The following is a 23,285-nucleotide window of genomic DNA, read 5'->3' on the forward strand; positions in this document are numbered from 1 at the left end:
CACTCCTGGGCATATATCCCGACAAAAGTACGATTCAAAAAGGTACATGCACCTTTCTGTTCACAGCAGCTTTATTCACAATATCCAAGACATGGAAACAACCTAAATGTCCATCGACAGAGGACTGGATAAAGACAATGTGGAACATGTACACAATGGAATGTTCCTCGGCCATCACAAAAGAGTGAAATAATGCCATTTGCAGCAACGTGGATGCATCTAGAGATTCTCATACTAAGTGAAGTAGGTCAGAAAGACAAATACCATATGCTATCACTAACATGTGGCATTTAAACTATGACAAAAATGAACCTATCTACAGAACAGAAACAGACCCACAGGCACTAAGAACAGACCTGTGGTTGCCAAGGGGGAGGGGAGGGAGAGGGGAGGGAGTGGGACGGACTGGGAGTTTGGGGTTAGTAGATGCAAACTATTGCATTTAGAATGGATAAGCAATGAGATGCTACTGTATAATTCAATCACTTGTGATAGAACATGATGGAAGGTAATATGAAAAAAAGAATATATGTGTAAGTATGACTGGGTCACTTTGCTGTACAGCAGAAACTGACAGAACATTTTAAATCAACTATACTTTAATTTTAAAAATTAAAAAAAAAAAGAAACAGGAGTTCTCTACTGGCACAGAGGGTTAAGAATCCACTGCTGTAACTGCAGTGGCCTGGGTCACTGGTACGGCTTGGATTTGATCCCTGGCCCCAGTTTCTACATCCATCAGGCATGGCAAAACAAAACAAAACAAAAACCCAGTGAACTATACAGCACAATTTACATAAACATTTGCATAAATTAACTTACCCAGATGCACAATGGGTGGGCTTTGTTTAGATCCATATTAGGAGCAACCAAATGTAAAAAGATACACTTGCAACAATCTAGGAGAAATCTGAATACAGATATTAGATGATATGAGCATAGCATGGAGCTTTTTAATTAGAGGCGGGTAATGAAATCTTTACAGGGGAAATGACATTATGCCTGGGATTTGCTTTTTAAAATCTCCAGCGTGGAGTTCCCATTGTGGCTCAGTGGTTAACGAATCCGACTAGGAACCATGAGGTTGTGGGTTCGGTCCCTGGCCTTGCTCAGTGGGTTGACGATCTGGCGTTGCCGTGAGCTGCGGTGTAGGTCGCAGATGTGGCTCAGATCCCGTGTTGCTGTGGCTCTGGCGTAGGCCAGTGGCTACAGATCCGATTAGACCCCTAGCCTGGGAACCTCCATATACCCCGGGAGCGGCCCCAGAAATGGCAAAAAGACAAAAAATAAAATAAAATAAATTTCCAACGTACCCACCCACCCTCCCATAAACACCAACAAAAGTAGAAGGATTACATGAAATAAGATCAGCAAAATGCTGATAATTGTCAAAGCTGAATAAAGGGTCCATAGGAATTCATAATACTCTCTCTTTGTGCCTTTTTGAAAATGTCCACAATAAAATGTTTTTTTTAATTTTTTTTATTTTTTGTCTTTTTGCTATTTCTTGGGCCGCTCCCGCGGCATATGGAGGTTCCCAGGCTAGGGGTCTAATCGGAGCTGTAGCCACCGGCCTACACCAGAGCCACAGCAACGCAGGATCTGAGCCACGTTTGCGACCTACACCGCAGCTCACGGCAACGCTGGATCGTTAACCCACTGAGCAAGGGCAGGGATCGAACCCGCAACCTCATAGTTCCTAGTCGGATTCGTTAACCACTGCGCCATGACGGGAACTCCAATAAAATGTTTTAAAATGGAAAAATTGCCTACCAGGATGGAGACCCCAGACCTGTTGGAACCATAAGGTAGATGATGTTGACTCCTGATGCCTCACCACGAGCCAATCAGAAGAATGTCCATGTGCTGGTTGATCATGCAACCCACAAGCCCCTTCCTTACCCTGTCTTTAAAACCCTTCCCCTGAAAGCTATTGGGGAGTTGGGGTGTTCTGAGCACCAGCTGCCTGGATTCCTTGCCTGGCACCTGCAATAAACACTGCAACTCCCTTCACCAAATAAATAAAATAAAATAATTAAAAATAAATAAAATGGAAAAAGCAGATGTGCACTAAAAAGACATGCCTTGGGAGTTCCCTGGTGACCTAGCTGTTAAGGATCTGGCACTGTCACTGCTGTGGTGCAGGTTCAATCCCTTGCCCAGGAACTTGTGCACGCCATGGGTGCAATTGAAAAAAAAAAAAAAAGACATGTCTTGTAGAAAACAAATTTATGGTAACCAAAGGGGGGTTGAGGAGATGGATAAATTAGGAGTTCGGGATTAGCAGATACAAACTACTATTTTAAAAATAGATAAACAAGGTTCTACTATATAGCCCAGGAAACTATATTTAATATCTTGTAATAACCTATAATGGAGAGGATATGAACAAAGTATATATAACTGAAATCACTTCGCTGTACACCAGAAACACAGCACTGTAAATCAACTATACTTCAATTAAAAAAAAAAAAAGACATGTCTTTCAAGAACACAAACAAAATAATACACACTAAAGTCATTTAATGGTTGCCTATGGGGGAAGGTGAAGGAAGGTAAAAGGGAATAAATGAGAACAGGGAAATAGGAGTTCCCATCGTGGCTCAGTGGTTAACGAATCCGACTAGGAACCATGAGGTTGTGGGTTTGATCCCTGGCCTCGCTCAGTGGGTTAAGGATCTGATGTTGCCATGAGCTGCGGTGTAGGTCAAAGATGCGGCTTGGATCCCGAGGTGCTGTGGTTCCGGCGTAGGCCAGCAGCTATAGCTCCGATTCGACCCCTAGCCTGGGAACCTCCATATGCTGCAGGTGTGGCCGTAAAAAGCACACGCACACACACACACACAGAGAGAGAACAGGGAAATAGATGAGGGGACAGGAGTTGGAATGGTACAGTCAGAGCTATGAGGAGGAACAATATAAAAAGAGGAGAAAAGAATGGTGAAAATGAAAATATTAAAAGGGTGAAAACTGCTAAAACACCATTAGTTTTGGTGACCTCAGAAAACTTGCAGAATTGGAGAAAGACCTCAAAAGACAGTGCATGACGGTGAATGACAGACAGCAGGTCCGGACTCTATTTGCAAAGTCTGTGCTGGAACACAGGAAGAAACCCAAGTTAGAAAACAAGCAACGGTGGGAGTTCCGGTCATGGCGCAGTGGAAATGAATCCGACTAGAAACCATGAGGTTGCAGGTTCGCTCCCTGGCCTCGCTCAGTGGGTTAAGGGTCCGGCATTGCCATGAGCTGTGGTGTAGGTCACAGACACGGCTCGGATCTGGCATTGCTGTGGCTGTGGCATGGGCCAGCAGCTGTAGCTCCAGTTAGACCTCCAGCCTGGGAACCTCCATATGCCGCAGGTGCGGCCCTAAAAAGACAAAAGACAAAAAAAAAAAACAAAAAAAAAAACAGTAATGGTGAAGATGACTGTAAACTATTTCAGAAATGGGCAAGGAGGTCCCTACACATGTTTCAAAAGTCTGAGTGTAGAGAGAAACTGGAAATGACCAAGAAGAGAGGGAAAAGGAGAGAGAAATAGAATTAGGTGGGAGACAAACATGAGTGTTATCAGAATTGGAAGAACAGTGCCTCTTCTGAAATTGCCGGAATTTCAAAAAGAATTCAGGGAAAGAAACATAACAAAGTAGTTGGGCAGGAAGAGAGCAGCCTGGAGAATTTGTGCCTGATAGTATCTGAGAGGATATCAAGGAGGAACGGTGACTGACAACCAACCTGGCATGCTCTACCTGCAGATAAGCTCAGGCCATCCATCTCCATAAATGTCTATTCTTTGTTCAAAGCTAACAGCGAGTAATTCACATTAATAACTTCCCTTCTTGCCACCAGGAGGTGCCCTTGGACCACAGCTGAGTTCTGAAAGCGAGGAAGTGCCGGGGAACTCAATTTCCCAGCCCTCCCGCGGCTTGGTGTGCACGTGGGGACGCTGGGCTACCCCTGAAACAAGCACCCTCTCTGGGCCTGCACACCAGGTATTCCTTTGGTGTGCTCGCCAAGGACCAGAAACGCGAATGACACACAATTAGGGCCTAGTTCTCTAGCTAGGGAGGGAAAACTCGCCTTTCAATACATATGACAAACGAAACTTAACTAAGTTAGCCTCTTAGAGCTACTCAGCTCTGCCATTTTTAGTCCTCCGTTTCCTCACCAATGAATAATGTTTGCAATTTAAAAATTTTTAATTATGTTTAAAAACTCTACAAAGAAAGATTAGGTTTGCCTAAAATGTGGCGCGCCCGTATTTCTCAAACGTTCTCCCAAGCGGCCGTAGAGGATGGCCAGGCCTCTGAGAAAACCGCCTTTTAGCGGACCCAGTGAGATAACCCTTTGTCATCAGCCACTGCCCTCCTCCCCCACCCCCATGGCCCAATAGCACGATCCATTGTGATGCTTAGTGACTCTCCCGGGCTTCTGATTTCACCCAGGCAGTGGTTGCGTCCAGAGCCCTTCTGACGCAGGAGCTCCGACCCGCCACCTTCCAGGGTGGTGATTGGCTACCGGGGGGCAGGGGGCGGGCTGACCTCCGCGCCGCAGCGCCGTCACCAGCTGGCCCCGCCCCTGTATCGGGGCGGCTGGGAGCCGAGCCCCGGGCAGCCATTTGTATGCGGCCGCGGGATTGGTCGCCCGGCTCCCGCGAGGGGGAGGGGAGGGAGGCAGCGCGCACTCGCGCGTGCGTGAGCTGGCGCGCGAGAAAGGGCCCGGTCCCGCCGAGGCTCGAGCGGCCGTCGCCATTTTGTAGGGTTCTCTCTGACGCGGGAGCCGCCGCCACCGCCGCCGCCACCCGGAGGTGCGAGGGGTTCTTGTGGGTGTGTGGGGGGCCTGGGAGCGGGCCGGGCCGGGTCTCTGGCGGACGGGGACGGCCTAGGGTTTGCCGTTCTCCTCACACTGCAAGAGGTCCGGGAAGACAACGGGAGGAGGCGGGGCCGGGTCTCCGGAGGGGGCGGGGCAGGGGTCAGGTCGAGTCTTTGTTGGGGCGAAGGAACTGGAGTTGGGCCGCTTGAAGAGGGGTGGTCCTAGTTTGGGGCCAAGGAGGCCTTTTTATTCCTAGAGTATCGTGAAAGGTGATGCTGCACGGAGGAGAGGTACCCAGATTTCCCTCCAAAACCGTTGTTACCAGGGACAGTCAGATAGATGCCTCTTGCTCCCAGCTTGGAGTCTTCTCGTACCTGCTCCCCCAAAAAGAGTTTTTTAAACCAACCCTGTGCTTAGAATGTGCCTCATTTTACAGAGATGTTGGACTATGCAATGCATGCTGACACCCGCTCTGTTTGCACATTACACAGAGCTTACACTACTCTTTCAAAGCAAATCTTTTCCCTCCGCTCTTGGAAGAATAATGAATGTCTATGTGAGGATCTTGAAGATGCCAAGAACTTCGGAGGATTAATCCAAAATGCAGTGTACCGAAAATTTCTCCTCCACTGCTAACTTTTGGAAATTTCGTTTCTTTTCTCCCAGGCTCTTGTCAGGATGGTAAAGCTGTTCATTGGGAACCTGCCCCGGGAGGCCACAGAGCAGGAGATCCGCTCACTGTTCGAGCAGTATGGGAAGGTGCTGGAATGTGACATCATTAAGAACTACGGCTTTGTACACATAGAGGACAAGACGGCGGCCGAGGATGCCATTCGCAACCTGCACCACTACAAGCTGCACGGGGTGAACATCAACGTGGAAGCCAGCAAGAATAAGAGCAAAGCTTCAACCAAGTTGCATGTGGGCAACATCAGTCCTACTTGTACCAACCAAGAGCTTCGGGCCAAATTTGAGGAGTACGGTCCAGTCATCGAATGTGACATCGTGAAAGATTATGCCTTCGTACACATGGAGCGGGCAGAGGATGCGGTGGAGGCCATCAGGGGCCTTGACAACACAGAGTTTCAAGGTGAACTGCCCTGGGGCCTGGGTGGCGAGAGTGAGTGGGGTCTAGTTCTAGACAGAGGCAGAAACACAGGACCATGGGTCTGGTAGGGTGGTGTCTTCCATTCTATTTCGGTTGGAAATAATAGATTGTATGTTTACCACACTTCAGCACAACTTACTCTTGGAGAAGCAAACACTTCTCCTTTTCACCTTTGCCAAGATGTTCCTCAGCAACTTTGTAGAATCTCAAACAGTGGGGGTTACCTTATCCTGCAGCCTTCATTCACTTAAGTGCTGTTGGAGGTTTAATCTGCCTGGGCCAATGAGTACCTCATGGGAGAGGGGAGGACGAAGGCCTGTGGCTTACCTGCTTCTTTTATGATATGATGGAAAGTGTTATATTAGAGAATTTATTTAATTTTTTGGACTGCGGCCACAGCATGTGAAAGTTCCTGGGCCAAGGATCGAACCCACACCACAGCAGTGACAATGCCAGATCCTTAACTTGCTGAAGCACCAGGGAGTTCCTTTTAGTTTTATTTATTTATTTATTTATTTTTTGAGATTTTAAATGGTTAAGATTTATACTCTTTACTGCTTTGAGGTATGAGTTATGGGAAAGGAGAACCGAGACATCTAGAGGTGTTCCTGGTGGTGACTCTGGATTAGCTCTTTGCTCAGATTTGCTCAGTACTGTGAACTATACAAGCAGGTCCAGAGACCATGGCAGGGACTAGACTGTTCCACTTACTGTTATTTAACTCGAAGGGAAAAAAAGAAAATTTCTAAAAATATTAGGTTGAATGGGAGTGATGGTCCTGCTTATGAGATTTGCAGTAAGGCTGCTGTATTATTTATGTTATTAATAAAGGTACATATGTTGTCGTTAATGCCAGGAGGTTGTCTGAAGACTCTAGAACTGTGCTCATGTGGTAGCCACTAGCCCCATGTGACTTTTAAATTGAAATGAAATTTTAAGATTTGGTTTCTCAGTTGTGCTGCACACCTTTCAAGCATTCAGAGTCATATGAGGCTAGCGGTTGCTGTATTAATGCAGATATGGAACATTTCCGTCATCACAGAAAGTTCTGTGCATAGTGCTCTTCTACAAGTTTCTTGTTGACAGCATCATCTTGGACAACAGGTTTACAGCCACTTTTCAGGTTTGTAAATTAAGACCTTTTTTCTCGAGTGCCGCTAAAGGGGTTGTTAACACTTACTCAAGAGTCCTCTACTAAACCTAGAAAACAGAAAAGAAATGGAAAGGAGAAAAAGGTGACCAGAAAAGGGTAAGAAAGTTTACCAGTAGTAGAGATTGCAAATAGTGTGTCAGATATCTCTGCCTCAGCCAGTGGTGCCCTGGCCTTTAGCTACTCTTTAAAGCACAGGCAAAAGTTGTAACTTGTGTAACTTTGGGCAAGTGTCTTAATCTTGCTGTGTTTCATTTCCCCACTTAGAAAGGAGAGTTAATGACCCCTGCCGTACCTCCCTCACAGGATGATAGTGAGCCCAGAATGAGGTGCTAGGCGTGAGAGTGTTTTGACGTGAAAACACTGTATGATGAAAGGTGAGGGGTTCCCTTCATGGCTCAGCCGTTAATGAACCCGACTAGGAACAATGAGGATGTGGGTTCGATCCCTGCCCTCGCTCAGTGGGTTAAGGATCTGGCGTTGCTGTGGCTGTGGTGTAGGCTGGCAGCTGTAGCTCTGGTTCGACCCCTAGCTTGGAAACTTCTGTATGCAGCAGGTGCGGCCCTAAGAAAAAAAAAAGGTGAGTGGTGTTGGCAACAAGAAGTATATTTCTGTTATGGTTAAAAAACTTCTTTAAAATGTGGTAGTTAGCTTTCCTTATGTATATTTTTCTTTTAGTAGTCTGGAAGCTGTTGCACTTCATATAGCTTTAAAAATATTCTTAATTACCGTCATTTGATGAAGGAGAGGACTGTGAATGGACAGTGTTGGGAACTGGTGTTCTCTTTTTACAGGCAACAAGCAAAATGTAAAAATGCGGCCTGAGTTAGGTACAAACTGCAGAGATATTCTAGGATAATGCTGCATGTCCTTACCTTTTTTTTTTCATCTTGTATAATGAACTTTTATTGACATGGAAAGTAGTCATTAAGAACAGGGGTTTTCATGAGTTGCTGTCGTGGCTTAGGGGTAACAAATCCAAGTATGCATGAGGACTGGGTTCGATCCCTGGCCTCACTCAGTGGGTTAAGGATCTGGCGTTGCTGTAAGCTGCGGTGTAGGTCACAGACCCGGCTGGGACCTGGCGTAGGCTGCATGGCTCCGATATGACCCCTATCCTGGGAACTTCTGTGTGCCACGGTGTGTCCCTAAAAAGACAAAAAAAAAAAAAAAAAAAAAAAAAAAAAGATACCATTTGTTGAAGACATGAAAGCTGATGTCCTCAACATAAGGCTTAAAAATTTTTTTGTTGTTGTTGCTGGGAGGCGGGGGGCGTGCCCATGGCATGTGGAAGTTCCTGAGTCAGGGATCAAACCTGAGCCACAGCAGCCACACGAGCTGCTACAGTGACAACACCGGATCCTTAACCTGCTGCACCACAGGGGAACTCCCATAAAGGTTTTTAAAATTTTTTTGTTGTTTTTTGGCCGCCCTGCAGCATATCGAGTTCCTGGGTCAGGGATCACATCAAGCCAAGCACAGTTATCACTTACACTGCAGCTGCGGCAAAATAAGATTTTTAACCCACTGTGCCAGGCCAGGGATCCACCCTCCAGCCCAGCACTGCAAAGAAGCCGTCAATCCCATTTTGCTACAGTGGGAACTCCAAGGTTTATTTTTCATGCCATAATGCATTCAGCCTGTGTTTATCAGAATTAAGTTTTTCAAGTAATATAATGAAATGATTTATAAGATGAACATTTTTGCTTTTTTTTTTTTCTTTTTAGGGCCCCACCTGTGGCATATGGAAGGTCTCAAGCTAGAGGTCGAATCAGAGCCTCAACTGGGGGCCTAAACAGCCACAGCAACTCAGGATCCAAGCCTCATCTGCAGCCTATACCACAGCTCACGGCACCACCAGATCCCTGACCCCATTTTTGCTTTTGAATCAGCATAAAGACTATACATTATTTTGGTGGGGGGGCTCTTAATGTTCCTTATTCTTAAGATTTATTATTTCTCAAAATGATGTAAGAGTTTCTTTTTTTGTTTTTTGTGTGTGTTTGTTTGCATTTTAAGGCTGTTCCCACAGCATATGGGGGTTTCCAGGCTAGGGGTTGAATCGGAGCTACAGCTGCCAGCCTACACCACAGCCACAGCTACATAGGGTATGAGCCTCATCTGTGATCTACAACACAGCTCACGGCAACACTGGATCCTTAACCCACTGAGCGAGGCCAGGGATTGAACCTGCACCATCATGGATGCTAGTCATGTTCGTTACTGCTGAACCCACAGCAGGACCTCCTAATGTGTGTGTTAATGCAGTGGGTTTAATTACTTCAGGAAGTGGCTGTCTGAGTAAAACAATGATCCATAATATTTTTTAAAATGTCATTATTGGGGGACAAAAGGATCCTTTATCTGGTTTTCATGTTCTTAGCCTGGGCCGTCTGGAGAAAGCATTCGACTTGTCAGTTATACATACAGACATTTTTGTAACCAGCTGTTTTTTCCCAGATGACAAAAGAAAGTTTAGCATTGGATAAGAAGTTGAAGTTTTACAGAAAATACAATCTAGGTATCCATTTGTTCCATAAAGCCTTTGCAGCTTCCTAATGAAGAGGGACACGTCAGGTATCTTTTGGACCTTTGTATATTGATAGCTGTCCTTTAGGGTTCCTCGTTATATGGCTTCTTAAAGGAAGCAGCAGAATCTGAGTTTACCTGGGTCTTCCAGGATCTGTTTCATCTCCACAAGCAGCAATGAACTGGACTGGTATTGAGTTAGCAACCAGTTTGAAGACCCTAAAGAAGCTATTCCCAAGTAACAATTCAGGTAGCTGAATTGGGAATGAGATGTAGGAGTCAGATGCTTGAGTGTAAACAAGCGTTAAATTGGAGTACAGTTGTGTACTGGCCACATCCCTAATCTCTGGATCCTGGCATTTGATAGGAGCTCAGCAATGAGGACCCCAGGTTGCCCACCTCTTAGCATTTTTTTTTTCCTTTCTTGGCTGCCCTGCGGCATATGGAGTTTCCAGGCCAGGCATCAGATCCAAACTGCAGTTTCAATCCATACTGCAGTTGTGGCAACACTGGATCCTTTAACCCACTGTGCCAGGCTGGCACAGTGAACCTGCATCCTGGCGCTACAGAGACACCATCAATCCCATTGCACCACTGTGGGAACTCCTCTTAGCATTTTAAAAATGTTGGCCGCACATCTCAGTAACTTTTGGAGCTCTCAGAAAATCTTTATGCTTTTGGCCTCTCCAAATGTAGTAGAGTGATAAAATTTAATCATTCAGTCTTCTTCGCTGCTTCCTTAAGGGAATAGAAAAGCACAGTATTTTGCAGTTATTATAAGAACTTTAGAGGATTTAAATGAAAAGCCTAGGTATAACCTTTAGAAAGATTATGTTTAAAAAAACAAAACAGGAGTTCCCGTCATGGCGCATTGGTTAGCGAATCCGACTAGGAACCATGAGGTTGTTGTGGGTTCAGTCCCTGCCCTTGCTCAGTGGGTTAAGGATCCAGTGTTGCCATGAGCTGTGGTGTAGGTTGCAGACGCAGCTCGGATCCCTCGTTGCTGTGGCTCTGGTGTAGGCCAGTGGCTACAGCTCCGATTCAACCCCTAGCCTGGGAACCTCCATATGCCGCAGGAGCAGCCCAAAGAAATAGCAAAAAGACAAAAACAAAACAAAAAACCTGTCACTTGTATTGCAGGTCTTTGTGTGTGTGTGTGTGTGTGTGTGTGTGTGTCTTTTTGCCATTTCTTGGGCCGCTCTTGAGGCATATGGAGGTTCCCAGGCTAGGGGTCTAATCAGAGCTATAGCTGCCAGCCTACTCCACAGCCACAGCAACTTGGGATCCAAGCGCGTCTGCAACCTATATCACAGTTCATGGCAACCGCCGGATCCTTAACCCACTGAGCCAGGGATCAAACCCACAACCTCATGGTTCCTAGTCGGATTTGTTAACCACTGCGCCGCGATGGGAACTCCCTTTGCAGATCTTTTAATTAAAAAAAAATTTTTTTTTACTTAAATCCTATTCACAGCTAGTACAGAGGTAGTTTTTGCCACAGATATTTATAAACTTATGAGTTCTACATTAAGTAAAGCAGGAGCGAAGATTAGATGCAGTAATAGAAACACCAAGGGGAAAAGACCATTGGGTTTTGTTTCTCAAAAAAAATGGACCCATCGGAGTTCCTGTTGTGGCTCATCGGAAACGAATCTGACTGGCCTCCACGAGGACACAGGTGTGATCCCTGGCTGTGCCCAGTGGGTTAAGGGTCCAGCATTGTTGTGAGCTGTGGTATAGGTCGCAGGTGTGGCTTGGATCTGACATTGCTATGGCTGTGGTGTAGGCCAGCAGCTAAAGCTCTGATTCGACCCCTAACCTGGGAACTTCCATATTCCACAGGTGTGGCCCTAAAAAGACAAAAAAAAAAAAAAAGGGACCCATAATTTATAAAAGCATGTTAAATTGAAATCTTTTCCTTAGTAATGTATTTTTTTTTCTTCAGAAATACTACATAGGTTTTTTTTTAAGATTTTTATTTTTCTATTATAGTTGATTTACAATGTTCTGTCAATTTCTGCTGTACAGCAAAGTGACCCACTCTCTCTCACATACACACACACGCATATATATATACATCTTTTCCTCACATTATTCTCCATCATGTTCCATCACGAGTGACTAGATGTAGTTCCCTGTGCTATATGTATGTATGTATGTGTGTGTTTGTGTGTGTATAGCAGGGCCTCATTGTTTATCCACTCCAAATGCCATAGTTTGCATTTACTAACCCCAAACACCCAGTCTACTACACTCCCCACACCCCTTCGCAACCAAACCATGTACTTCTAACAGTCTCTGGATGGGCTGTTTTTAGATTGGCATGGTTACACTGACTTCAGAGTTAGAGCACAATTCATGTCTATCACACAGATAAATGTCACCATGCACGTTAGGAAGCCATGTAACTTGTAATCCTCCAGTCTAAATTATAGGGAACTCTACATTTGGGATAAAAATTGGGGCAAAAACCCATGTGTTTCTGTTCTAAGCACAGTTAGCATTAATAGTTTCTAAGAATGGGAGTATAAATCTGAAAACAGTGGGATGGCTAAATGCCGCTTTCAGAGAATTATTGTTGTTTGGTATCTGTTGATGGATGATGGTGGTGATGGTGGATGCCGCCTCTCTGCTAGCATCTGGAAGTAAAAACCTGAGCATCTTTGTTCCTGCTAGAGAAATAGTTTTAAGCTTGAGGTGGCAACCACTAGAAACTGCGGTGGTAGGAATGTTAAACATTGGGCAGAACTGAGCTTAACTAAAGTGATACACTGCACTAACCCACTCCCCTCTCAGGGTCAGTGCTTGGTGCTGTTCTGGCTGCTGTCCTGAATCAGGCTGTTTCCAACAGGATGGTGGAGCACCAGGCCTCCTATTGCATAGCTGCATCCAGAACAAGGTCTGTTAAAGAGAGAGCAACCTGCCTGTTGTGGGGGGGATTTGTTCTGCGCAGCCCACAAGAGTGCTATGAAGCCCCTGTTCTCTACATGTGTACTGGCTGCCTTTTGGCTACAGTTTGTAAAGCACTGACTTGATCTCCAAGGTCTTAGGCAGTTTGGCACTAAATACTACCAAAAATATGCCTTTTCTCAAACTGCTTTTAAAGACCTTGGATGCTTTCATTAGTGAGAGTCCCTGGGCTTGATGGTACACAAGCCCAGGGCAAAGACTGTTTCTTTTCCTAGCTGTTCCTAGTGCTGGTCATTTCCTGGAAGAATGGATGTGCCTTGTTTGTATGGGTGCCCAGAAGCCTTTAGGCAAATGCTGCAATTTTTAACAAGTAGATAATCCCCTATAAAAAAACTGTAAACTACTTTGGCAGGATGACATGCCAGTCATTTCATTATCTCGAAACATACTCAGTTTACCTAAGAAACCAGTACTGCTTCAAGATCTAATACTTGCTGTTGAGAAACCTAAGTCAAGTAGTTTTCTTTGCCACAGCAGGCATGGATTCACCCTTGCTAAAAAGGTGGGGATGGGGTTGAAATCTGGAGTCTTATAATTCCTAGAGGTACTAGAGATGAAGTAGGTGATGAACCAAGTATGAATTCTTTACCCAGCATAGCCATCTGGTGACACCTGCAAAAATGGCTGGAGGAAACAAGATGGACAGAGTATTGCTGTAAATGCTGATGTTGCCCCACGTAAATCAGGGAAAGGTTGGTAAGAAGCTTTCCTCTGGCATAACTGAGGTTTTGTTGGATACTTGATTTGGAAAAATTGTCAGGTTTTGAATTGTTAGAATAAATAATAGTGTCAGTGAAAAGTGTAAACTCTCATTTGCTGTGTTGAAGGAGAAGAAAGTTGTGGAATCGGAAGTAGGAAGGAATCCCAGTCTCCTGGTGCCAGTAGAAAGTACTGGCTGGTCTCTGAGGACTCATTTTCTAGCTCTCCTCTGTTACAACTCTTTTGGAGGTGACTGCCGAAATAGGGTTGTAGGAGTGTGTGTGTTTGTGTGTCGTTTGCCAACTGTGTTCACTTTCATTTTTGAAATTTTGGGGATAAAGAGTGTCAGTGAGCTATAATAAATCTTACGTCTGTTTCTTCAAGGCAAACGCATGCACGTGCAGTTGTCCACTAGCCGGCTTCGGACTGCGCCCGGGATGGGAGACCAGAGCGGCTGCTATCGGTGTGGGAAAGAGGGGCACTGGTCCAAAGAGTGCCCAGTAGATCGTACGGGTCGTGTGGCGGACTTCACCGAACAGTACAATGAACAGTACGGAGCAGTGCGTCCACCTTACACCATGGGCTACGGGGAATCCATGTATTACAACGATGCATATGGAGCGCTCGACTACTATAAGCGTTACCGAGTCCGCTCTTATGAGGCAGTGGCGGCGGCAGCAGCAGCTTCCGCGTACAACTACGCAGAGCAGACCATGTCCCATCTGCCTCAAGTCCAGAGCACAGCTGTGACCAGTCACCTCAACTCCACTTCCGTTGATCCCTACGACAGACACCTGTTGCCTAACTCAGGCGCTGCTGCCACTTCAGCTGCTATGGCTGCTGCCGCTGCCACCACTTCCTCCTATTATGGAAGGGACAGGAGCCCCCTACGTCGCGCTGCAGCTGTGCTCCCCACAGTTGGAGAAGGATACGGTTATGGGCCAGAAAGCGAGTTGTCTCAGGCTTCAGCAGCGGCACGGAATTCTCTGTATGACATGGCCCGGTATGAGCGGGAGCAGTATGTGGACCGAGCACGGTATTCAGCCTTTTAAAAACTGGAGGTGAGAGTGGGGTGGGTGCGGTGAAGAGATTCCATTTAGTTTCCCTGAAAGGAGACCTATGGGCATAAGAGGGGGCTAAAGCCACTTGTTTGCCGACAGGACAGTATCTGAAAGGTATAAATTGCATGTTAGTCTTAATATTTCTCTAGCTTAGGCCAGGGTTCATTTGGCTTGTCGAGGTTTTAATGTACAACTCCAGCCAACTTGTTCCTTCTGAGAGAACAACCACAACTCAGTTTGTTAGTGAGAATATTGTTCTTTAATCAAGTGTAAGCAGAACTAGATTACAGAAACATAATTAAAAGTTAATAACATTTGTTGAATGCCCTCTTTGTACATTATATCACTTAATTATACACTGAACCTTTAAGATATTTTCTCTTTTACAGAGAAGGGAACTGAGGCTCAGAGAGGTGAAATACTTAGCCTGAAGTCATCTGGTAATTGAGAAGTGTAAGAGCCAGAATTCAAACCCAGGCCTGGTGGACTCTTTCCACCACAGAAGTCATTGTGGTGTAAGCGGAAGAGTACAGGTTCAGGAGTTAGTAGTATTAACTATAATTTTAGACTTCCAATTTGCTAGTAAAACTATTTAAGTCATGAGCTTTTATCAGAGGAAACTCTTCTAATAAAACTGTAAGCCAAATAAAATCCTTTAAATTTTAGGTGTTTAGTTCTAAGATACATGCTTGAAAGCAGAATATTTTGATGCCACTGTTTCATGGAGTCCTTTCTCATTAGTAATCCAAAGCATCTCATTCTACTTGGGCACTTGAGCTGTATTTCTGCACAGCCTATGATGCTGCTTTCATTTAAAGCCTAACACTTCCCATTTCTTCCAGCAAATTTTGGGTTTTTTGTTTAAGAGAAACATTTAAGGAGATAGACAAAACAGGTAATTTTCTGACACGTATAAAATCCCATTAGGGGTAACCCTGGAAATTTAATTTTTCCTAATTCAGAAAATGTATAGCAAAGATGTTGGAATGATAGGAATACTACTATAGGACTACCTAGAGATTGGTAAACCTCATTTGAGTGGAAATTGCATCATAACTTTCTATTCTCATGGTTTTCCTTGTACCTTGAAATTGAGCATCACTTGAGCTGGAGGCCTTGTAGCAAAGTTAAAGAGAGTTTCCAGTGTTCCTACCATACCTCTTTGGCGTATGTGTAGAAGACAATGAAGTGACAGGAAATTTTGCCCTTTTATGTCGTGAGAAGCAAATATGATAGAGACTTGTGTTATGTCCCCTACGACCACAAGACTGGGATCTCCTGAGACCCCTGTGTAGCAGTGTGATCATGCATGGAGTGGACGATCTTATAACTAGTGCCACTAATTTTTATTTTGATCCTGCTGGATCTACCATGAAGTAGGATATGCCTATAAAGGTCATATCTTCTATTGGATAACTTAAATTTCTCTCAGATATGTTCCAGAGTTAATATTAAATTAGTATATTGTGGTCTTTAAAGGATATTGCTAAGGCATTTTAAAGTGATTTTTGACTGCAAACAGTGGTTGTTCAACTAACTTCTTTTTAGTGATGACTTTTAAAGAAACTTACCTTCCAGGTGTGAACCTCAAATGGACTGAATAACCCTGAGTTGGTTGCAGTCCCAGGAGCCTGATGTTAATGAGGCTGCCAGGATGAAATACTCCAGAACTGTTGGGGATCCAAATTCGGGTTTCACCCTAGCAGAACTGATTCAAGAACGTCACAGCTTTTGAAGTCGATTGGCACAGATCAAGACCAAGATTTGGCCCTTTGTCTGTAATAAGTAGAGGAACTTGGTGTGAGTTTTAACTTTTTTTTTCCCCCAGCCATTAGTGTCTGGAGTTATCAATGGAAGAATTAGAGAATTTAGGATTTCTTCCTTTGATTTGGTAAGGGAGATTTGGTTTGCTGGAATTATGGCTCTAAATATGATAGTGTGATATGCACGTATGTTGGAGGATGAATGAACCACTCCTTGATACCTTTTTGTGACTGTCATTTCTGAAAGTTTACTGTGAAAGTTTAAAGTGAAACAAATTTAGAATATAGTGCAATTGGCCATATTTGAGACCTTGGCATCTTATTTTTCTGGACCCCCAAACTAAATTATAGTTCTTGATAATATCACCCTCTGTTGCAGTGACAGTAGCCTTGTATCACAGAACTGGTTTTGCCTAAAAGATGGGTAAGAAAATGAGAAAGATATATTTATCACCATCACAGCAGTCTTCCGGATTGATTGCTTCTTGTTCTATGTATAGCTATAAATAGATTCCTATATATAGCCATAGTAGACTCCTAGGTAATTATATGGGATATAAGTTTGATCCAGTCTGACTTGGTTTTGTTTTGTTCTTTTTTTCCCCCTGTAATACAGGACGGGACCAGGGCCCTTGTACTCCAAGCCAAGCTGCTCTCCAGGCATTGTGTAAGCCTCTTGTGTTGTGCTCTCTTTCAGGTAGGATAATTGCGGACTGAACCCTCGGGCTGCGGTCATATATGAGAACTTGCTCCGCGCGGTCCCCTTTGCCGGGATGTTTCCATTGCTTCATGTTTCAGTAAACAAAGGAGTTTGTGACCAACTATGTTTTCTTTCTTAATTTAATTCTTCTAAGTTGACTCTTCTTTCCTCCTGATACTAGTCTTTGTAGCCTTTCACTCTGTTCCTTATATTCTCAGCCTCTGAGCAGCCCTAGGTAAGGATTATGCTGGCATCCCCTTTTTCCTGTACAGTGGAACCCCCTCTTATCTTGCTTTCCTTAGGAGTTGAACCCTTCTCCCTATCTACCTGCAACATCTCCTTTCCCTTATTAAAATGACCATGTAGTGGCAAGCAACCTTTTGCTCTTCTCTGTTAGCTCTGGACTCTAACATTGAAGCTAATCTTCTGAAATTGCTAGGACCATTGGGGTTTTGGTTGTTGTTTTGTTTGTTTGTTTTGTTTTTTTTTGTCTGACCTGTGATCGTGATGCAGCATTAGCTGAAATTTAGCCTTGTTTTACTCCACTCCTCCCATTTTTTTTTAATATATTTTGACAAATAAACGTTTCTAACACTTAAGTATCTCGTTGTGTTTTGTGTGACTATTATTCAGCAGTATATTCTGATTCTTTCTTCATTGTGCTCAAACTAAAAAATCCAAGTGAAGAAGTATCTGGGAGTTCCCGTTGTGGCTCAGTGGAAGTGAATCTGACCATGAGGACACAGGTTCAATCCCTGGCCTCACTCAATGGGTTAAGGATCCGGCAGCATTGCTGTGAGTTACGGTGTAGGTCACAGATGCAGCTTGGATCTGGTGTTGCTGCAGCTATAGCATAGGCCAGCAGCTACAGCTCTGATTCGACCCCTAGCCTGGGAATCTCCATATGCTGCAGCCCTAAAAAGACAAAAATTTTAAAAATCTGAAAATTAGATATAAGATTTAGTGAGATAATAAAATGGCCTTAGCCATGAGTGGCAATAAGTTAGCCAGCATCTTGAGACACTGATAAATGTCTCTAGTAGGCTCCTTCTCGCTAAATAACCAGAGCACTTTTTTCTGTTTACAGGCCAGCAAACCCAGGTTAGTCATGGCAGAGGCCAGCCCTCACAGAACCTTGCATCAAGAAAAGGAGTCAGAACAAGGACCTGTCAGATTGACTCAGTTTGACTTTATAGCATGTGTTCATTTAAATTCGTTAAACTAGGATAAGACTTTGACTAAAATGAGTAAGATAGTTATGCCTATGTGAGGAAACATCTGAGCAGAAAAGCAAGTAGGATATTTATGACTGGCAGTGATAATATTCCACAGTAAGATGTGTCCTCTAGAACTTTTTTAAAAGACTTGAAGACATTTTCTTAACATTGTTTAGAGCCTCATAAAACCAGTTTAATGATGGGCTCAACCCCAGTTAAGCTTTATTGTATCCTGCGTGAAAATGATGAACGGTAAATTCTGTGAATTTTTTTTTTTTTTTTTTTTTTTTTTTTTTTTTTTTGCTTTTTAGTGCCAAACCTGCAGCATATGGAAGTTCCCAGGCTAGGGGTTGAATCAGAGCTGCAGCTTCCCACCTACACCACAGCCACAGCAATGCTGGATCCTTAATCCACTGAGCAAGGCCAGAGATTGAACCCAAATCCTCATGGATACTAGGCAGGTTTGTAACCCGCTGAGCCATAATGCAAACTCCCTCTGTGACGTTTTATCTAACAATTATACAGTGTTTTCCCCAGATATTTTGTACTTAAAATAAGAGGTGAAACAAAACTCTTCCCTGCTTTTGGGGGGTAGGATACAACCACCTCCAGAGAGAGGTTAGCCTCCCCATATACTCCAAATAGTGATGATGTACAACGAAGCCCATGTTGGCCCCAGCAGTCCTCAAGGAAGCAGGGTTGTGCCCTTTTTAAAAAAAGAAAGTAGGGCAAAGATCCTGGCATTTCCTTGTGATTATCTGCAAGGCACCAGGCAGAGCAAAAAAATACCTATGTATAGGCTTTTTCAGCTTCACCAAAATCTCTGGGCCTCCTCTGCTCCAGTTGACACAACAATTTTACATATTTTGATTTCCATCTTACTGGCAGGACAAGCAAGGAAAAAAATGGATTCTACAGAAGTTTGTTTTATCTTTTCTAGGGCCCCACTGGCGGCACATGAAGGTTCCCAGGCTAGGGGTCCAGTCGGAGCTGTAGTGGCTGGCCACAGCCACAGCAACGCAGGATCCAAGCCACATCTGCGACCTACACCACAGCTCATGGCAACGCCAGATCCTTAACCCACTGAGTGAGGCCAGGGATCGAATCCACAAACTCATGGTTCCTAGTCAGAATCGTTAACCACTGAGCCATGACAGGAAGTCCACAAAACAGTTTTACATCAGAATTGTCCAATAAAACTTTTGGCCATGTTGGGGGTTTTCTTTATTTGTGCCGCCCAATTTGTAGCCACTAGCTACATGTAGCTATTAAACTACTTGAAATGTGGATGGATAGTGAAACTGAGAAACCAAAATTTTTATTAGCCTCATGTGGCTAGTGGTTGTTATTGGACAGCACAACTTAAATGGTAAAATAAGTTTATGAGGAGTTAAAAGCCTTGCAGAATCATGTAAAATATTTTTCCCTTAGAAAATCCTTTCCCTCTCCCTAAAACAGGTAACTGGGAAAGGAATTGATTTTCAGCCAATCTAAGAGGACTGTTGAATAGAAACAATGTTTATTCCTAAAGCTCAGCTTAGAAATTGTAGTGTTGTGAGTACAAAATTCCTTTTCCTCCCCACATTTCTTCTAATATAGACCATCCTGGAGTCCCATGAGGCTTCTCACACTAAGAACTGAATTCAATGATTGGAATTACTAGTGAGCCAGGATTTGAGTGAGGAATGAAATGTGTATGATTTCTCATTGAGAAGCAAACTTTGATCACATCTGCGATATGTACTACAAAGTACAGGATGCTTTGAAAACATAGTGACTGACTCTGGGGGATGGGTGGAGGGGGGCAGTTGCTGTTTCCAAGTTGAGCATATGAGAGTGGTGCCCATTAGGAACCAGAAAGGGAACTCTGGCAGGAGAAAATCTGTACGACAGAAATCTGAAGAGGTTAGTAAGTTTCGGCACAATTCATGAGAGCCTTGGCTATGTTAAAGGGATTTCATCGTTAAGAATAACTGGAAGCTATTAAAGGGCTGTGTTTTGTTTTGTTTTTCTTTTTGGGCTGCACAGCAGCATATGGAAGTTCCCAGGCCAAGAATCGGATCCAAGCCCCAGCTGCAACCAGTGTCAGTCACAGCTGCAACACAAAGTCACACCAGATCCTTAACCCACTGTGCCAAGCCAGGGATCAAACCTGCGCCACAGCAGAGACATTGGGTCTTCAACCCTCTGTGCCACAGTGGGAACTCCTAAAGGGTTTTAAGTTTGAGAGTAACAGGATCAGATTCATTTTTCTTGAAAGATCGTTGTGATTGGGCAGGAACAAGAGTGAAAAGCATTATACCCCAGTGTTCACAGCAGCATTATTTAGCTAAGGTATGGAAGCAACTTAAGTGTACATTAAGAGATGAATGGATAAAGATGTGCCATATATGTAATATAGGTGATATTTTATACTATAAGGTAGATAATGGAATACAAATAAGCCATAAAAAAGAACGAAATTTTGCCATTTACAGCAACATGGTGGACCTGGAGGGCATTCTGCTAAATAAGTCAGAGAAAGAAAAAAATTCTATGATACCACTTTTATAAGGAATCTTAAAAAACAAAAACCACCACCACCAAACCAGTGAATGAAACAAAGCAGACTCACAAAGAACCAGCTAGTGGCTACCAGGGGAGAGAGGGACAGGAGAGGAACAATACCGGAGGGGAGGAAAAAAGGATTACTATAAGATTATATGAAATTGTGAAAAAAAAATTTTTTTCCATTTTTAGCCACCCAGTGGCATACAGAGTTCCTAGGCCAAGGATCATATCTGCAACTGCAGCAATGCCAGATCCTTTAACCCACTGTGCCAGGCCAGAGATCAAACCTGTGCCCTGGTGCTGCAGAGACCCCCATCAATCCTGTTGTGCCAGCAGGGACTCCAGTATCATTCAATTTTTCTAAATTATTTTTGAGGAGTTCCCCTTTAGCGCAATACTGCAGCAGCTTGGGTCTCTGCTATTGTGCAGGTTTGATCCCCTGGCCTGGGAACTTATGCATGCCACAAGCACAGCCAAAAAGAAAAAAAATACCTATTTTTTGAAAAGTTTTTTTTAAAAAAGTGACTAGCACTATAGATATGAGATTTGCCTGAGATGTAACAGGCCAATCCCCTAATCATGAAGCTGATGTTTTGTTTTAAAGGAATACTGCCTTAAAGATAGGAAAAGAACCATGCATAAGTATATGTGATTCAAGGGGGCAGGAGTTATTTAAATCCCTGAGGTTGACTGACTAAAGCTTTCCAGAGGATCGGTTGTGCCTCTCCCACCCTAACATTGCTGAGCACCTGTGAGCCAGGCTCTGCCTAATGGCTTTACACCAGGCACCACTGAGTGCTAAGGGGTCAGGGAGATGAGATAGGCCTCAGAAATCTTGAGAGGGGAAAATATGAACAAAACAGTAATTACTATAAGAAATGTAAAAGCACTATGAGAGTTCAGAGGACAATTATATAATTAAACTCCAAAGCTTTTTTGGGGGGGAGGGACCCACACCCACAGCATGGATGTTCCTGGACCAGGGATCAAACCCATCCCGCAAGAGTGACCCAAGCCTCTGCAGCAACAACACTGGATCCTTAACCCACTGTACTGCAAGAGAACTCCAAGAGAGTTAACTTTTTTCTTAAAGCTTATTCTTTATGCCTTAAGATTAAAACTCTCTTTTCGTATTTCTTTCCTTTGAAATAAAAATATACTTATCAGGGAGTCCCCACTGTGGTTCAGTGGGTTAAGAACCAACAGTCTCCATGAGGATGGGGGTTTGATCTCTGGCCTCGCTCAGTGGGTTAAGGATCTAGCATTGCCACAAGCGGTGGTGTAGGTGGCAGATATGGCTCAGATCCGGTGTTGCTGTGACTGTGGTACAGGCCTTAGCTGCAGCTCCTATTCGACCCCTAGCCTGGGAACTTCCATAAGCCATGGCCATAAAAAAAATAATAATACACACACACACACACACCAGTCCACAAAGAGAATGAAATATTTGTGAGAGATGATGGCCAACATGTCCCTGTCCCATTTTGGAGAAAAAAATGAATTAATACCCAAAATACCCAAGGCCTTCCATCTCCATGGATTTCTTCCTGGACAGTCAGCTATTTAGGATGAAATTCTGGGCACCATGCAAGCAAGGACCAGCCACAGCAGCAGCATTCTGACACACTTCAAGTACAAGGCAAAATAAACCCCAGCCTGATTTAAATGTTGTTGCCAGGAGAAAAGCATCCAGGTCCCCCTAGGTGGTGTCTCAGAACTCCCTGACTTCTACTGCAACACCTTCCCTGCAGAGACAAAGACCCATTGAGCCACAGCTCCAACTTGGCAATAGCTTAGACTACTGCAGTCCAAGTCCTGCTCTTTTTAGGCCTGAGACAGCCCCAAATCTATACTTTCCTCTAACTGCCAGCCACACAGTGAAGTCAGTGTGGCATAGAAAGGGCACTCAATACACTGCACAGAGCCTGTCCACAAGGCAGGAAAGGAGGGTTAGTTGGCTGCAAGATAGCCCTGAAAAGGGAAACAACTTGCCTAAGACTGCTCTCATGGCTTGTTAGAATTTGGCTCACAAATCTGGTTCTCTGAGATATTTAGGAGGAGGAAGGAAGAAATAAAAATACATTCCTAGGAAGAGTTGTCAGCTCTGTCAGAAAAATCCATCTCAAGGCTTTAAGATCAAGGCTCTATTGCCGAGAAGTGCAAGAAATGAGAGATCAGCCACAGGAACCCACACATGGAAAGGTTGGCAAAATGATCTCAATCAGTAGTGCCTTAGGTTTGCAGGCCTTCTGAGGATCCAGGCAAAATTTAAATCGCACAATTATGGCGCTACAGGTTGAAGGACTCACTCCGGTCATTCTCTCTACTAATCCACAAGAACCAATGAGGTAGCATCCTTTGGCTCCCCTGGTAAAGCCAGGGCAGTTAAATGACTTGCCCCTGCCCCCAAGGTACATACACAGTAGGTGATTCCTACTGTGTGCTCACCACAGCAGAGAGATGAAGAAAGAAGCTACTGAAATGGAGAAGAGCAGCTGGCAGAGGCACCCAGTAGTCCTAAGGCTAGACCCTATTGAGTCTATAAGGAGGGGGTGGTGACGGGGTTAGCCTCTGCATTTGGCAAGGTGAACTACATTTCCAGCAACAGTGGTCCTGGCCCACCCTTGGCTCTGACCTGAGAGGCAGGACAATGGCTATGAGAATTAGGAAAATGAGTGGTTAGGGAAAGGCCCTCCCCACCCTAAGCACCACTATCCTCCTTCTACACT

At 44.2% G+C, this 23,285-nt stretch overlaps 1 protein-coding gene across 5 annotated transcripts; it reads left to right on the plus strand.

Moving 5' to 3' along the window:
* The first annotated feature begins 4,705 nt into the window (after positions 1-4,705).
* Positions 4,706-17,388, plus strand: RBM4B (RNA binding motif protein 4B). 5 transcript variants are annotated; one of them, XR_002339625.2, is made up of 5 exons: positions 4,706-4,804; positions 5,476-5,899; positions 13,650-14,326; positions 15,905-16,126; positions 16,706-17,388. XR_002339625.2 is itself a non-coding variant. In XM_021076836.2 (4 exons), exons 2-3 carry the CDS (start codon positions 5,488-5,490, stop codon positions 14,315-14,317), a joined length of 1,080 nt encoding a protein of 359 aa, XP_020932495.1. In that variant the 5' UTR covers positions 4,706-4,804; positions 5,476-5,487; the 3' UTR covers positions 14,318-14,326; positions 15,905-17,388. The 5 variants fall into 5 exon arrangements, 4 of the variants coding, with proteins under 4 accessions (XP_020932495.1, XP_020932489.1, XP_084863918.1 ...); XM_021076836.2 differs by having other exon boundaries at positions 15,905-17,388; XM_021076830.2 differs by lacking the exon at positions 15,905-16,126 and having other exon boundaries at positions 16,787-17,388.
* The last annotated feature ends 5,897 nt before the right edge of the window (positions 17,389-23,285 follow it).

The sequence above is a fragment of the Sus scrofa genome, chromosome 2 (genome assembly GCF_054392235.1).
Source record: "Sus scrofa isolate SSC_HxYL_T2T_F1_AM1 chromosome 2, Sscrofa_HxYL_maternal_Yorkshire_Landrace_v2.0, whole genome shotgun sequence".
NCBI lineage: Eukaryota > Metazoa > Chordata > Mammalia > Artiodactyla > Suidae > Sus > Sus scrofa.

What these genes read in the sequence shown, in the direction of transcription:
- RBM4B (XM_085007792.1), top strand. Translation starts at nt 5,488, where the DNA reads ATGGTAAAGCTGTTCATTGGGAACCTGCCCCGGGAGGCCACAGAGCAG. An exon ending in TGACAACACAGAGTTTCAAG is followed by an intron (nt 5,900 to 13,649) that starts GTGAACTGCCCT and finishes TGTTTCTTCAAG; the next exon opens with GCAAACGCATGCACGTGCAG.